The sequence below is a fragment of the Xenopus laevis genome, chromosome 7L (genome assembly GCF_017654675.1).
Source record: "Xenopus laevis strain J_2021 chromosome 7L, Xenopus_laevis_v10.1, whole genome shotgun sequence".
NCBI lineage: Eukaryota > Metazoa > Chordata > Amphibia > Anura > Pipidae > Xenopus > Xenopus laevis.
The window spans coordinates 38,484,768-38,502,203 of record NC_054383.1 but is presented as its reverse complement, the minus strand read 5'-3'; the positions used below and the strand labels follow the sequence as shown (position 1 = coordinate 38,502,203).

General features: G+C 38.5%; 1 protein-coding gene across 1 annotated transcript in view; it reads right to left on the bottom strand.

Annotated features, from left to right (window-relative positions):
- The window catches only part of dnajb12.L (DnaJ heat shock protein family (Hsp40) member B12 L homeolog), a 28,687-nt gene extending 28,002 nt beyond the window's left edge, over nt 1-685 (bottom strand). Inside the window, exon 1 of the mRNA XM_018225391.2 lies at nt 437-685. Coding sequence (XP_018080880.1) covers nt 437-569 — 133 coding nt within the window. The 5' untranslated portion in view covers nt 570-685. The remainder of the gene's footprint in view (nt 1-436) is intronic.
- Between the last annotated feature and the right edge of the window lie 16,751 nt (nt 686-17,436).

The following is a 17,436-nucleotide window of genomic DNA, read 5'->3' as shown; positions in this document are numbered from 1 at the left end:
ACCACTAAACGTTTAATATTTAACATTGCTTAATGCGCCCAGGTTAAACGCGCACACAGCCGGGACAGACTTGGACACCGCTCCCATCATGCACCTGGCGGCAGCCATGTTTTCTGTGCAGGGAACAGGAGTAGTTCACAAGATTTCTTTTACGCATTATTTCTTTTATCTGATGAACTGAAAGCCCCAGTACTCTTGCACACTGTAATGAACTGTGTCTTTAACACACATAAAAACGTTACCCAACCCTAATCCATTATGTTATGACAGAAATAGTATCGCTGTACTGTGTTTAGAGAACTACGTATCCCATTAGGCCAAGCGCCAACACCGAAATGAACGCATGCGCGTAAGTCATTTGTGACGCAGCTACTCCCCCACTAACACCAGTCTCCACCGACCGCTCCCCTATTAGGGGCTTATTTCCGTGTCTTACCCCGGGCCCGTTCGGTGGGAAATAGTCTCTGCGCTTTCTCTAGGAATCGTAAGGCTTTTTCCGTGTTCTGGCTCTTGATAGCTCCCAAAGCGATGGCGATACAGCGCTGCGCCTCATCCCGGTTGGATTCCATTGCGGAATCACTGCTAGCAGAGGCTTGTGGGCGGCGCTCTCCAAGCGCGTCAATTGGAACCTGTCGCTGTTTGATGGCGTCACGGACTGTTTAGTGCTGAGTGGACCAAGTGAAGGAAGCAATTGCAGTGCACTATAGATCAATTCTTACTATAGATCAATTCCTGTTCAGTCACAGAAGCAGTGTTCTGTATAGTTTATCTATAATGAAGAAGTTACGTGATTGCCACGTTTTTTGCTTTTATGAGCCTACTTTAGGGCACTCTAGGTTTAATGCAGCTGTTTTGACCTTAATGACATCAAAAAGCCCATTAGCTTTGGCAATACAAACTAATAAACTGAGAGGAGATGTTGCTTATTGATTGTTGGTGATGGTGGCCTAGAAGATATTGCAAATAGTTGCAGTGTCCAAATCTTTCCGAAATGTTCTCATGAGTTAACTGGAAAGTATCAGCTCCATGTAGGTGTTGCGAGTTGTGTGTTAGTCTCCCATGTGTACAATACCTCCCAACATCTGAAAATTGGAAAGCGAGACAAAAAGCTGCCACGTGCAGCGCCGTGACATTTTGACCATGCCCATTTTGTGGCCACACCCCTAAACTCCATGTCCATTTTACACAATTTGGCAGGTTATGAAAAGTCTGAGCAGATTTCTGGGGATTTTAGGGTCATGTTTTATGTGTTATTACTTTTTTTTGCCCTTTAGGTTGAAAGTCACAATTTCCCCAAGAGACAGTGGACTAACTAGTTATATATGTTATAGGGCCCCACATCAAATTAGATTTAGTGCCCCCAACATACCCAGAGGTTGCCCTATTTTACCAATATATGTTTAAATTGCTCATTATATAGGCCCCCTATACCTACGCTCCCTGCCAAGAGACCTACTTATCTTGAATAGTTAAAATTGTACCTTTGCACAAGTTTATCTTAAATTGTTGGGCACACACAGAAAAACGCCACGTGTGTCCATGTCCTTATTAATTAGTAGGGTTTTTGCAAGTTAATAATTAAGGTTTCCGCAAGTTAATAATTAAGGTTTCCAAACTGTGTATCTATTTCTAGAATCAGTGCAGGAGATCAAAGAGAATGGTTCGAATGACAATATACCCCCACTGAAACGTGGGGTGATTTGTAATTGTATAATTATATGCACTGTGTACTCTAAGAACATCTTTGTCTACATGGGCTGCCCAGGACACAGTCCCTGCCAGGCTTACACTTTGCACTATGGACCCTTCTGCTATATAGTGACACACAGGTGCCCCCTCGCTGCCCCTAACTGGCAACTCATTCAGATACAGAAGTTAGGGAGCGCTGGTGGCAGCAGGATGCAAAGGAGCCTTGTACTTAGATATGCCCTGGATCCAAGTCTTGTTTAATGAGTATTAAAGGGAACATGTAGCATACATTTTCACAATGCATCAAACCATGTAAAATAATGTAAAATAGAAGAAATAGTTTTTATTTGAAGCAGGGCTGGAACTGGGGGTCGGCAGAAGAGACACCTGCCTAGGGCACAACGATAAGGGGGAGCCTGGCAGGTACCTATTAACCGTCTTCTGCCTGCACCTAGTCCATGTTCATTGCCTTCTATAGCTCTCCCCTCTCCTTCACCCACCCCTCCCTCCTGCTTCTCCTCCCCGCTTCACTGCTGATCTGCACATGCACGCAGTCTAAGTCAGATGTGTTTGGGCGCGAGTGCATACAGTGAGTAGCGGGCTGGGTGGCCTAGGGCACTTGGTCAGCTTGGCCCGGCCTTAATTTGAATACCTTTTGGGTCAAAAACATCTGTATTAGCTTGAAAACTGTGCTTAGCCCTTCCCCTACTTCCTGTTCAGAGGTTTCCAGTATGAGGCTGTAGAGCCACTGGCACCTTCATTTACAGAGCAGCAGCCAATCAGGGAGGAGTGGGCATGTTTCCCTGCAGACATCAGATAACCCTTTCCCTGAACTGTTCATTTCTGTCCCTCTCTGTTCTGTTTCTTTCCCCCCTCTCCGCACTGTTCATTTCACTCTGTCTGCCCTGTTAATTTAACCTCCTCCCTGCAGTGTTCGTTTCTCTCCCTCTCTGCCCTGTTTATTTAACCCCTCCTTGCACTGTTGGTTTCTCTCGAGATTATGACCAGTTGGGCAGCTACATTTGTGACTGATGCCTATTTGCTGTGGAACACAGGAGAATACTGTTGCACTTTAAATAAAAGAAAATATTACTATTACATTACTATTAGAGTTTGTATAAACCTTCACATCTATTGCATTATGTTGAACATTTAAGGTATATTGTTATAAGTGAATGATCAGGCAGTAGCATAAGACAGTAATATGCAGCCTGGGAACACACAGGACAGAGGGTGGGAAGGGGTTTCCCTACAGAGTTCAGACTGTTGTGACCACTTCCTGTGGGAGATTGAAGAGACACTCCCACTCTTCATTTCAGCCTAGCTTATGCCCTATAAAGATCTCTCTGCAGCTCTGATATAATGACAGTTTTAGGAGGTAAAATGCTTTCAAAACATTTTTCTTTCTGCATCATTACATGTTTTGAGGAAGGATGAGTAATATGTGTGAATATGAAGGTTATATGAAATGTCTCCTTTAAGAGGTGTTATTCTGCATCTTCACTTGCTTTGCGACATTAGTAAATTACCCCTACAGTCTCAAGGTTGACATTAACTCAAGACTCCAGCACCTTGTTTATGTTAGTCAAGGAAAAATTAACTATATAAATGATTTAAATATTGTTTCCTTCGTTCTTCTGGAATCCATAATTCGAGACTACAGACAGATACTATTTTTTGGAAACTGTTGTAAAGGCAAGCTTTGCACATCCCAAAATCTAATGTATGCACCAGACCCGATGCACATTCCCATGCATAGACTACTCAGATATAGACCGTGAGAAAGAAGAAAGAATTTTGGCTTCATGTTGTGTTTGATAAGGATTTTTATTATACAGATTTATGTCTGGGTGACAGGTCCCCTGTAACATACATGCTAAAGGTGACTCTAGACAGTGACAGTCAGTTGTTACTAAGCACTAAATTACATAAAAAGGACATGGAATTTTATTCCAGATTTATACCACTCAACATTTTTCAGCCACTTTAGTGTCCTTTATCAAAACGACATTAACTCAAGGGAAATTTTATATCTTTATAGCTCCCTTTGGTATGCATGTCTTTTTTCAGGCACAGGCAGACACACATGCATTAGAGTGAAAAGGCTGTCTTTTTCCCCCTAAGTTCAGCTTTTTGTTCTAATGTGTAAGCACCTCTGGATCGGAAACAAGAGAAAATGGAAGAAGATGGCGATGAGCATCTTTCAAATTACCCTGAGCTTGTGCAGTATTTAGCGAACAGGAGCACCAGATCAGGGTATCAAGTTAGCAACTATAATCACTAGGGTGTGCCTAACATTTTGGCATGCTCCCTTCATTAACATTACAGGACATTATAGACAGATGTGGGGGATATTTTTTTAACATAGAAAAGATTAAAAAAAGCATTGAGCCCTCCCTATAGATTTAAGGAATATAATTTAAATGCAAATAATTCATCACAGTGAGGAAGTAGAATATCCTGCTGGGGCAATATCCAGAACTTATTTTATCTAGTGTCTATGCACTGAGAGGGGTTTTAACTATGTAATTTTAGTGCTAATTATACATGTGCCCAGATTCAAAACTACCATTCTGAAGACCTCCTTTTGCTACATTTTCATTTAACTTTGTCAATGATCAAATGATAGGATTTCAATTGGTACTAGCCCTATCTGTTCCAAATGTGTGTGACAATATTTAATTGATTCAAGCGATAAGGCAGGTTTAAATAAACAGTGGAAAACAGTGAACAAAAAACTGAAAAGTTACTTAATTAATATGATCCTCTAGGCTTTATTGTCGCCATTGTAACGAATGACAGTCAAGCTGCATAGTTAAGGTGGGTTGAGAAAATACCCAAGTCCATCAAGGTAAACACCTCTAAAATATATAATATTTTCAAGCTGTAACAATGTCAGCGAAAGCTTAGTAAAACAATAGCAAGGAACTGAATGCTATCACCTTTCACCAACCCACAGGTAAATTGAAAGTTCAGGGAAAGGGGGCAGGGAAAAAAAAACTACCTGGGGAGATTTTCACAAAGCAAGTCACTTTCACCCAATGCAAGATCATGCAGACCTAAATCTATAGACAGGATAACTTTATTATGAGACAGATTGAAAGCCGGCTACTCAAAAACAAATGACCTATCCTATTAAAAAATATCTTCTATTCTGTAGAGACGTGCTTAAAGTTATGCAAGGACTCATTTTCCAGTAGGAAAAAGGCTATAACTCAGCTCCAATTAACAATGGAAAAGTAATAGTGCCAAAATTAATGCAGCGCCCATGTTTCCAAAAGTATAAATATATATCTGGAATCATCCCAAAGTTCATTATGGTAAATTGGAAGGTTTTTGATGGTGGTTTTGGTGAGCACCGCTTTTTGTTATAAATCTAGAGAGGTATGTAAAAGTCCTACTATGTGGGCCTCTTAAATGATAGGGTCCTGGTCATTTGTTTTTGCTTAACCCACCCCCAGAAGTATCAAAATCGTACTTTTCATGGTGAGCCCAAAATCACTTTTCAAGGTAGGATTGCTGTATACCTCAAAGGTAAAAACCATTGAGGGGGAAAAAAAACAGGCAAATAATATAGTGTAGTACTTATGAGTAAAATGTCCACATATACTCTAAAAGTTGTTCTAAGTGCTAAGTTCACACCCCAAATTTTTTGTTGCATGCCACCTTAATACATATGCATTCTGTGGAATACAATCCCTTATAAACAAAGTGGATAGAAAAGTAAAAATTGCACCCGTGGTGTCTAGTTGTAGTTCCACAAGAGCCCACAATCCGATTTCCTAGTGAGTTTAGCAGGTGATCATACTTACAAGAAGTTAGTTAAAGAAAGGCTTTAAGATTGGTAGGTGTCCTGGTTCATTATAATCTTCTTGTATCCTTAGTGAGTAAAATGAAGCAACATGTGTGGAAGCGTTTAAACAGTTTTATTAAATAGTAAAAATTACACTCACAAACATTTCTGCAGCGCATCCTTCTGATGATCAGAGTCTGTTAGCATCTCTCATGTTCAAGCACTCGTGTCTCTGGTCTCCGGCTGCTGCTTCCACACTCCTATTTCACCCAAAATCACCAAGTTTGGCATAACCATCATAGTCCAGCAACTAGTTTTCTGGCTTTATATCTCTGCAATAATGCAAAAGAACATTGTTACTTTAAAACAAGAAGGACACTATTTAAACCAAAATTACCATGGTTATCGTACATTTTAAGAAAGAAGAATTAGCTGTAATAATATTTAAAGGAGAACAAACCCCTGCCCTCTTTTCATCAGTAGCCACCCCACACCGGGGTCTTTGCACCCTTCCCAGCAACATATTTAATACAGGCACTAAATTTGGCCAGGAACAGTAAAACATAACAGCCAATAAGATGTTTGCTTTTAAACAGGTGACCAATATATGCTACCTGCTGATTGGTTGCTATAGGCTACTGCTTCTGGAAAAACTTAGTGCCTTTTATTTCATAGTCCCCTTAAAGTCCAGATCTCTTTTTAACTCAAGTGTTGCCCAGTGGGGTTGATGGGCACCATCCATCAGCATCTGGTGGGGGAACTCATTTCTAAAGTTTTGAATAAGGGTAAGGACACACGAGGAGATTCAGGGAGATTTTGTCACCTGGCTACTAATTGCCTCGTCTTTTGAGCAACTATCTCCCTGAACTGCCTCAGCGTTTTTCCCCATAGGCTACAATGAAAAGTCGCCTGCGCTAATGCACACACGGCGATGCGTTTTCAAAAGTTGCCTGAAATTGCCTCACTGAGGCAACTTTGGGCAACTATTGAAAACGCATCGCTGCTTGTGCATTAGCGCAGGCGACTTTTCATTGTAGCCTATGGGGAAAAACGCTGAGGCAGTTCAGGGAGATATTTGCTCAAAAGACGAGGCGATTAGTAGCCAGGCGACAAAATCTCCCTGAATCTCCTCGTGTGGACTAGCCCTAAGGCTAAGGCCACACTAGGCGATAGCGCCGCGGTTTGACTCGCGGCGACTTTTCGCCGCGACTTTTAAGCCGCAATCGCTGGGGAAACTTTTGCGCTGGCGTCTATGGGGAATCGCGAAAAATCGACAGCGTAAAAACACACGCGGCGATCTTTTCTCTACTGTCGCTCGAAATTGCCTCGCTAGAGCTTGACCAACACATCAGAATAAATCATATTTGCCTTAAGGGTACATGGTAGAATGCTACTTACACAGCTGTCTCTCTTGGAAAGGCACAATGTTCCATATAGCTAGCTAATTCACCACCAGCACAGAAATCCATTTCTAAGCAAAGGTGGTGTGCAGTATTAAATGAGGCAAAAATGACAACATGGAAAGGGCTTTTATACCTTTAAGTATGGCCTTCTCTAGTTTTATCCTGAAAATTAAACATATACAAGAATGTGCCGTTACATTTCTACCAATTGGCTAAAAGATTGACCCTCTATTTAAACTGCATAATGTCCAATTGCTTGGTCCATATATTAATTGTTTGGATCACTGTCAAGTTGGCCTGTGTACAATAAACTTAGTTTTAAAGAGATTTAAGACAAATTTAAAAAAATCATATTCATCTGCCTTTTAACTTACCTTGTAACTTGCTTAACTGTTCTTATCTCTTCCTTTTTTAATGCCTTGATGACAACTTTTTCTCCAGAACATTTGTGTTTGGCAAGGTATACCTGGACTGATAGAAAATAAAGTGGATTTAGTACCCACAAATTTGCTCATATGTGTTTTTACTGATCAACCCACTTTCCCAAAGACGCCTTCCCCTAGCAAAGTCTGCAGCAACCATGCACTGGTTTCAATAAGAGACTGAATATGAATAGGAGAAGGCCTGAATAGAAATATGAGAAATAAAAAGTAGCAATAACATTTGTATAACATTTAAAGTAACATAAAATAAAATAACATTTGTAGCTTTATAGAGCATTTGAGACCCCCATTTGGAAGCTGGAAAGAGTCAGAAGAAGAAGGCAAATAATTCAGAACCTATAAAAAAATTAATTATGAAGACCAATTGAAAAGTTGCTTAACATTAGCCATTCTATAACAAACTAAAAGTTAATGTAAATGTGAACCACCCTTTTAAGGTATTTAATTCATATGTAAAATTATATCTGAATAAATATAAATCCCTCTTTTTTGTCTTCCTTTTAATCAATCAGTAAGGAAGTACATGTATTATATTGCCAAAAAGTATTCTAAAAATGTTTTATACTTACACATGGAGGACTAATTCCTACATCTGAATTTTTCCCACACTCACAAGGCTCTTCAGATTCTGAAAAAAAAACGTGTTATTGCTAGCACAGCTTTTAACACAACTGCGAAATACAAATCATAAGTGGTGTAACAGACAGGAGTGTCACCACTTTAAGGATACATTATAAAGTGTCATATATACATAAAATACTAATTTACCATATATACCCGAGTATAAGCCGAGTTTTTCAGCATCCAAAATGTGCTGAAAAAGTCTACCTCAGCTTTATACTCGGGTCAGCGGTACCCGACCCGAGTAGCTGAGATTGCAGTCACTTTTAATCATTCCTATACCAACAGTACACTTGGGGAGAGACTGCAATATCCCACAATGCCCTCTGTTGGTTATATGACAGAATAACAGTGCGCCCTCTGTTGGTTATATGAAAGAATAAAAGTGACTGCAATATCACAGCGCCATCTGTTGGTTATATGAAAGAATAACAGTGACTGCAATATCACACAGCTCCATCTGTTGGTTGTATGAAAGAATAACAGTGCGCCCTCTGTTGGTTATATGAAAGATTAACAGTGACTGCAATATCACACAGCGCCATCTGTTGGTTGTATGAAAGAATAACAGTGCTCCCTCTGTTGGTTATATTAAAGAATAACAGTGACTGCAATATCACACAGCACCCTCTGTTGGTTATATGAAAGAATAACAGTGACTGCAATATCACACAGCGCCATCTGTTGGTTATATGGAAGAATAACAGTGACTGCAATATCACACAGCGCCCTCTGTTGGTTATATGAAAGAATAACAGTGACTGCAATATCACACAGCGCCCTCTGTTGGTTATACAAAAGATTAACAGTGATGGCAATATCAAACAGCACCCTCTGCACATGGTAGTGGGACAGTGGGACAATGCACACAGTAATCCGTTTGGCAATTCTCTGTCACCATCAACTTTGCAAAGAAGTCCGGTTGATCGCTGGGGGGGTCGCTTTGGCAGAATGTGCGTTGCTGGGAGACAGGGCTGTAGTTGTGTTTAGGCTTATACTAGAGTCAATAGGTTTTCCCAGTTTTCGTAGGTAAAATTAGGTACCTCGGCTTATACTCGGGTCGGCTTATACTCGAGTATATACGGTATCTCATAATTTAAATAAAAAAAGCTTTACCAAACTAATAAAATTGAGCAAAATTCCAAATTGTATGATTTTTTTTCTGTCTTTTTTCCCCTGAATTGCTCAATTCTTTCAGGTCTTTGCCCAAAAACCCCAAATTTAACAGATTATCGGGCTAAAACCAGTGCAAACCACAATATCTTCTGGCAAACACAGTCTATGGTGCTGGCCTAATATTACAATTGTACAAGCGCCATAGATTCGGGCAGCTTGAAAAATATGCCACGTGGAAGTCATAAAATGAAAGACTTAATTACTATTTATGCCACATTTTTAACTGTTGTCCTGAAATATGGAAGGTTGCCAAATGAAGAATTAATTCCTCACTGGTTTTTTCTTTCTTTCTATTTTATCACTCTCTTCTTCCTTTCTGTCTCTTTCATTCACTAATTGTTTACAGTTGACTTTTTCATTTTCTGTTTTAAGGTTTTCTTCTACCTTACAGTCTTCATTTTCTACATTTTGACTATTTTCTTTAAGCCTGTTTGGTTCCTTATTTTCGGTTCACATGGCGGGTTCCATGAGACCTGATGGGAGCAGCTTTGCTGCTATATGAATCCTATAAAGATCAAAAAAGGCATATAAAAATCTTGTAAACTGACACTGTGTTTCTATTCAGAGAAACTGGGGATTCAACGTTTTTTTTTTATCAAGACAATGCTTTCCTCTTCAAACAGGGAAGTAAGTAAAGAAATCAAATGGTTCTGCTTTAATTGTAGGTACTAGGCTACCGTCTCTTTGCTGCCAGGTTTGCCCATATCTCAGAACCATTCACGTAGGACTGATTTATATTATAGTTATTTATATTTCCTGCATAATGCATATAGTGGTGAGTGAGAGAACCATTCAACATCAACCTGCTTTGTTTTTTAAGAGTTAATGACCACCTTTTATATGAATTGGCATAAGGTGTCGGCCGCTACAGACACCTGCTCTTGATCTCTTCTTTATATATAACTCAGCATTATTGCATGCCTAAGCCTGCCTTTGGTTTGCAAATTAAGATATTTTATTTACTGTAGGTGATTTCTCTATTGTAAGGGCAGTTTTCTTAATCAAAGTCACTTCTGTAGGGAAAATGGCTTTTAAACAGACCCTGAAGTCACAGGGGGGTCCGGGGGACAGGGGGGCCTAGACTGTGGGGTCTGCTTCCTCTATATTTATTATAAAACCCCCTCCTCGCCAGCCACTCTCTAACCAGCGAGGAAGGGGATGCTGGTCAGGGCAGGGCGTAGGCAAAGTTAGGATGGGCGGTGCGCAGAGTTGGGGCAAGGCATGGGTGGAGTCAGCAGGATATGGGTGCTGTGGGACGGAAAGTGGGCAGGAGGATGGGGATAGGAGTGCTCCAGGTCCCTCTGAAGGTTTTTTTGCAGTGGGCCAGCGCACTATAGTTACGCCACTGCTTTTAAATATTAATGCAATAGGTTTGAGTGCAACACTCTCTAAAGATTTCTTCTTTTCATAATCCATCTGCTCCTGTGATGACACAATGTCTTCATTTGTTAATGCAGGAGTACCTTCATGTACTGGATGAACGGAAAACATTAAAGAATATTGTTTAATAACTATGCATGGGACCTATCCATCTGTATAACGACAGATTTTGGTGTCACAGGTCTTAATTTAATACCTGCTACAGTCAAAATGTAATTAATTATATATATTAAGCCAGTGAGGTTTATGTTCTGAATACATACCGGCATAAAAAGGGCATATTAATGTAAACTACTAATTAGATTGATATCAAAGAACAATAAATGCTGGAAGTAATTGTCCAGTGATTGAACTGATATGTCATGTATAAGTAGTTCTGTGTGGGACAGCATACTGTGCACATGAATGATGTTTTTTAATTGCAATAATGAAACATGACATTGCAAATTGTCTTGCAAAACAAGTGCCTTTTTCAAACATTAAAAAACATTTAATTTTAAGGGGAATGGCAACCCAAAAAAATGTTTTTTTGTCTGATGAAAGAAAACATAATTGTAAGCAACTTTGCAATATACTTTCATTACCAATGTTCTATGGTTTTTAAATTATTTATATATGTATTGCTATTAAAAGCAGTGTTTGTCTGTCTCTTTTTATTTTCTGCCCTGATGACTCAGACTGTTAGGCTATGGACACACATGCGGATCTTTGGTGTTTTCTGAGTGTTTCGCAACTTACAGCTTTTTTAAACACCGTGGCGTGAACCGCGGCAAAGATCCGCATGTGTGTCCATAGCCTAAATACAATGTAAGACAAGGCAGCTTATTAACAGACCTGTTAATAAGCAAATTCTGGTCTTAATAACAATTATTTTTACAAATAACTTTTAAAGCACTGAAATTTTTTTATAAATGTATATTGGACAGTTGCTTAGAATTATGTTTTCTTTTAATAGGCACATTTTTGTGGTTGATGTCCTTAAAGGAGAATTTTAGGGGCCCATTCACTTAGCTCGAGTGAAGGAATAGAGGAAAATAGAGGAAAAAAACTATAAATTTCGAATGGTTTTTTTGGCTACTTCGACCATCGAATGGGCTACTTCAACCTTCAACTTTGACTTCGAATCAAACGATTCAAACTAAAAATCGTTCGACTATTCAACCATTCAATAGTCGAAGTACTGTCTCTATAAAAAAAACTTCGACCCCCTAGTTCGCCACCTAAAACCTACCGAGGCCAATGTTAGCCTATGGGGAAGGTCCCCATAGGCTTTCCAAGGTTTTTCTGATCGAAGGATAATCCTTCGATCGATGGATTAAAATCCTTCGAATCGTTCAAACGATTATTCCTTTGATCGTTCGATCGAATGAATTGCGCTAAATCCTTCGCCTTCGATATTCAAAGTAGAAGGATTTCAATTTGGCAGTCGAATATCGAGGGTTAATTAACCCTCGACATTCGACCCTAGGTAAATTTGCCCCTTAGGGTTGTTCATTTTTAGGGGTATATTTATCAAAGAGTGAAGTTAATAGTGAAGTTCCGCCACTAGAGTGAAATTCCGCCACTCTCCATTCATTTCTATGGGATTTTTATAGGCGTATTTATCAAAGGGTGAAATTTCACTTCACCCATTGATAAATACGCCTTTCAAAATCCCATAGAAATGTATTGAGAGCTGCGGAATTTCACTCTAGTGGCGGAACTTCACGCTTTGATAAATTTACCCCCAAAAATGAACTTTTAATATGATGTAGAGAGTGATATTCTAAGAGAATTTGCTATTGGTTTTTCATTTTTTATTATTTGTGTTTTTTAGCTATTTCAGCAGCTCTTTCTAGTTTGCAATTTCAGCAATCTGGTTGCTAGGATCCAAATTACCATAGCAACCATGCACCGATTTGTGTAAGAGACTGTAATATGAATAAGAGAGGGCCTGAACAGAAAGATGAATAATAAAAAGCAGCAATAAGAATAAATTTCTTACAGAGCATTTGTTTTTAGATGGGGTCAGTGAACACCCCTTTTGAAATCTGGAAATAGACCAAAGAAAAAGGCAAATAATTCAAAAACTATACAAAACAATAAATGAAAGCCAATTCAAAAGTTTCTTAGAATTAGTTATTCTATAACATAACACGTTTTGTGTCCCCCAAGGACACTTAATCATAGACAGCCTATGATTAAGTGTCCTTGGGAGACACGAAACGCGTCAGGCTTTTATTCTTTATACATAATGTAAAATAAAGACTTTTTGTCCTATTCAAATATTTGGGCTCCTGGATTCTACTGACTGACTGACTTTTGTGTTCCGAAATGGTGCCTGCCCGCTATTTAAAGTTTCTGTATGCTGCTGGGTAGCCATGGGGGCAGCCATTCAGTCTGAATAGGGCAAAAAGGCACATGTGTTCATAGCAGATAACAGATAAGTTGTATAGAATACAATGTTATGTTCTTACACGGGAAAATAAACAGGGAACAAATGGCATTCATAGCTGTCTATAGGACTGGAGAATAAAATCTCTCTCATATAAAATAGGACATTTTTTGGCCAAGACATGGGTTATTTGTAAGTATTGGATGAACAGATACAAACTTTAAAAGTAAATAAATAAAATCAAGATCCAGAACATACTCTATTATATGATGGCAGATATATTCCTGACACTATGCTCTACAAGCTGCTTATATTGTGGAATAAGCTACACTAACGCTCAAAAATTTGAATCCGAATCATCATCAGTACGAATAAAAACATTTGCCATTGGATGTTCTATTTGTGAGATGCCATTCTTAAAATGCAGTAATTTCAGGCCAATGTAAGGTCATTATTGCAGCTCATTACAAAAGTGTCCCAAGACAGGACCCTGAAACATAGAATTTCATTGCATTTCACCACTCCAACGATTAAATAAATAAATGTTCTGTGCCTTATTTTATGGCAATGTCTAGCTTGGAGGAAAGTGAGGGTTTATATCCCATTTAACTGCCTGTTTATTATTTGAATTTGTTTGTTTGGCCACTGGCACAGATTTATAGGAGGGACAAGAAGGCCCCAGCCTAGGATGGCAGGAATTATGGGACTAGACCCTGTATGAAACACTATTGCGCGTGCATTTATAAGTACAAACATATGGGGAATGGGCGGGGACGTAGTGGGTACAAGGACCACCTGGCCTAGGGGAGAACAATTTAGAAATCTGGGCCTGCCTATAATATCAGGTCATGCAAACTGTCCACTAGACCAGACCTACAGGTTCACTATATTTGCAACGCTGCAGAAGAGATTTTGGAAGAAGGCTGTTTTTTGGATGCAGAAACATAAAAATAGAGACAGAGAATAAAATAGATGTAGAATACGTAATCAGAGGCAGTGACATTTTTAGAAATATTACCTTAAAGTGCACCTGTCACCTACACATACAAAGCGGCATAATGAAAGTCCAAAGCAAATTAAAAATGAAAACATTTTTTTTTCATTCAAACATCCATACCTGTTATAAAGGCTTTTAAATATCTGAGCTGTCAATCAAATATTATTAGCCATTTAATTACTTTCGCTTTCCATTCAGCACTTTCTACATGTCACTGCGCTTCTCACATTTCCCCTTCCCTCCTCAGGCTCTATAATTATCTAGGGCACTGCACACGGGCATTCGGTTCCCCATTCTTGTGTATACACAAGATTTCGGGTGATACACAATTTATCTTAATAACAGTGTCCACAACATGGCTCCTGTCTGCTTGCTGTGACTGTATAATTCCAAGACTGAACTAAACACAATTTAAATAATAAATATAGTGTAAGTATAGATTATTTTAGTCAACTAACATGATTATTTCTTAGGGTGACATGTCCCCTTTAAGAAAATAATTATAAATGCACTTATTATTTACAGTACCACACACATAGGGAAAATAATAAATAATGTTTCATATGAATAACCATTCTAATAGCCTTCTACTTTTTGCAGTAGAAATAATAGAGTCCTGACCTGAAGTGTTAATAAATGTGATCAGGTTTCAACTGATGAGATCCCTACCCTATTAGTTTTTTTTTAGTTCGTTTAATAGAGCAACTGTATCTGAATTCATATTTATTTAGATTACAAACCAGAACATGACCAGCAGGAGGCAGTGTTGTACTTTCATGTGTCAAGTAAAAAAAAAATAAAAAAATCTCAGGTAGAAGTGAATCCAAAAGGATTAGAGGGAATTTCAGTCTTCCGAAAGTGGAATTTACACATTTTATACCATGTTGGGGATGATCTGTAGTATTTTATTGCTTCTTGGATAATTTAGTATGTGTGGTTTTGGACACATTTCCTCCCAGAGTTGAATATCAATGTTACAAAGAGATATTACAATAAAGTGCAGCATCTGCTATGTATGTGATACATTTGAAATCAAAATAATGTTACATTAAAGCATCAGTTATCATAGCATTTATTGGATCATTCTTAATTTTCTTTAAAAAAAAATCTGGAATATATTGGCTCATTATTGTTAAAGGCAAACCAGTTGTCTAGGTCACAATGGCATATACGAGTGTGGGAGTCAGACATTGTTACTAAGCATCTTGTAGAGAGGAATGGTGTTTCCTAACAGCAGGGGCTGTTCTCATTGAGGGGGCTGCAGTGATCAAAAATTCTTCTTGTGCCATTAGTCATTGACTGTTGAGGCATTTGAGAGTTGCAGTTTAGCAGCAGCCGCAGTATGAAAGGCCACAGACCCTGCTCTAAAGCTACACAACATTTTCTTGGCTTGACAGTGTTCTTCTTCCCAGAAGGAGTTCATAACATTCATTTACATTCTGCAAAAACTGGGATTTGCTGCTCGTATGGCATTTGAGAAACATTGCGTTTGCTTGACATTTGTGTTGTGAAGAAAATAAAACTCCCTTGTACAGGTTTGCCATTTGGCCTCCTAACACATTTTACCAAAATAAATTCTAGTTTGCCATTTTTGCTCCAAAGAAATTATGACTTTGGGTTTAGTGTTTAATAAAGTGGAGGATTAATATTTACAGCCAAACATAATTCCTTATCCAAAATACTAAAAAACATTTACTTATGCAGCCTTTTCCAACTTGACTCTGCAGCTGTTCAAAGGGGTGTTAAAGCTATCAGTGTTGCTGCTGAGCTCTAACACCCAATAGAGCAGAATGGCATTTGACTGAACAGTAGAACATGCTGTTTTTTATATTTATATTGGAGCAGACAATATAAACAATTGGAAAGGCAGAAAATGAAGCGGCACTTTGTCTCTCTTTACTTTCTAATCTACACTGACAGGCATTCTATCTGTACAAACGGTACAAAAAGAGGTTCCAATATTATTATTAGTTTATGGTCAACTTTAGTCGTAATCAGGGCATTATTTTTCAGCACCATATTGTCATGTATAATGTCAATTCAGAGACAATCTTAGCCTGGTAATTACAGACCTGTATGTTTGACTTCTGAAGTGGGGAACCTATTTGAGTCTTTGTTACCGGATCAAATTTAAACCAATAACATACTGTATGGGATATTAACTAGTAATCAGCATGGCTTCATAAGGGACCATCTTGTAAAATGAATGTATTTAGCGTGTTACAGTGTAGGAAGTTAGATGGTGGACAGTGCTGTTATCGTAGATGTAGAGAATCGTACAGAGAGTAGGTTTTAAAGGGGTTGTTCCCCTTTTGATTAACTTTTAGCACGGTACAGCATATTTGGAGGCGATTTGCGGTTGGTTTTCGTTTTTAATTGGTTTCGAGTTATTTAGCTTTTTATTTTGCAGTTATCCAGTTTGTAGTTTCAGCAGTCTGGTTGTTGGTGTCCAAGTTCCCCTAGCAACCATGCACTGATTTGAATAACAATTAGCAATAACAATATATTTGTAGCCTTATAGCGCATTTGTTTTTAGATGTAGTCCCCCATTTGAAAGATGGAAAGAGTCAGAAGAAGAAGGCAAATAATTTAAAAACTATGACAAATAAAAAAGGCCACATGAAAAGTTGCTTATAATTAGCCATTTTATAACGTACTAAAAGTTGACCCAACTCTTTATAATGACACATCCTCTAACTGAACTAGGATCGTGAGTTCTGTATTGGGGACATTTATCGGTTTATTAATGGCTTGTAGCCTGGGTTTGCTGATGACACTCAACTATGCAGATCTATGGAATCCATGTAGGATGTGTCAACTTTCCTGGAGATCTGGACTTTGTGGCAGAAGAGATTCTTGCCAGACACATATAAGGATATCTATTTTGGGTTAAAATATACACAGGGTATTTACAACCTTAGGGCAATAACAGGAGTTAACGTTCAGGCAACAAAAAGGCAGAAAAGTTGTGCTGTTGCTGTAGGTATATTATTAAACTCATGTAATCACATGAAGGTGCCTTGGATGCTATTTTCACATTATTAAGAGATTTTAATAATTAATAAAAGTGGAGGACAAAGGGTTATGCAGTTTTGTGTGGGGGAATGGGGGATTTGAAATGCACGATAGTGATGAGCAATTGTCCCCTCTCCCCGCTTGTCACCAAAGTGCATCACATTGTGCATAACAGGCAGCTTTAGTAACAGAATGGTCTGAATGGTCCACTCATTTATAATATGCAAATTATGATCAATTCACAGGAGTAGGGTGTATTATTTCCCCTTTAAGAATAACTATTTTGGAACTATCTAGAATATGTAACGTTTTGGAACCAAGTAAAGAAATGGCAAAATACTGAACACAGGACAGAGAAGGAGGACTCATTTAATATATATAATGTATATAGAGGATCTCATAAATGAATAAATTAGTTTGCTTTGTTTATAGCAGAGGAGAGACATTAAGGATGGGAAGATATATATAGAAACATACAATATTCTTGCTAGATAATGATATAGATCTATCCCAGATGATACAAGGAAATGCCTTGGGATACGAGG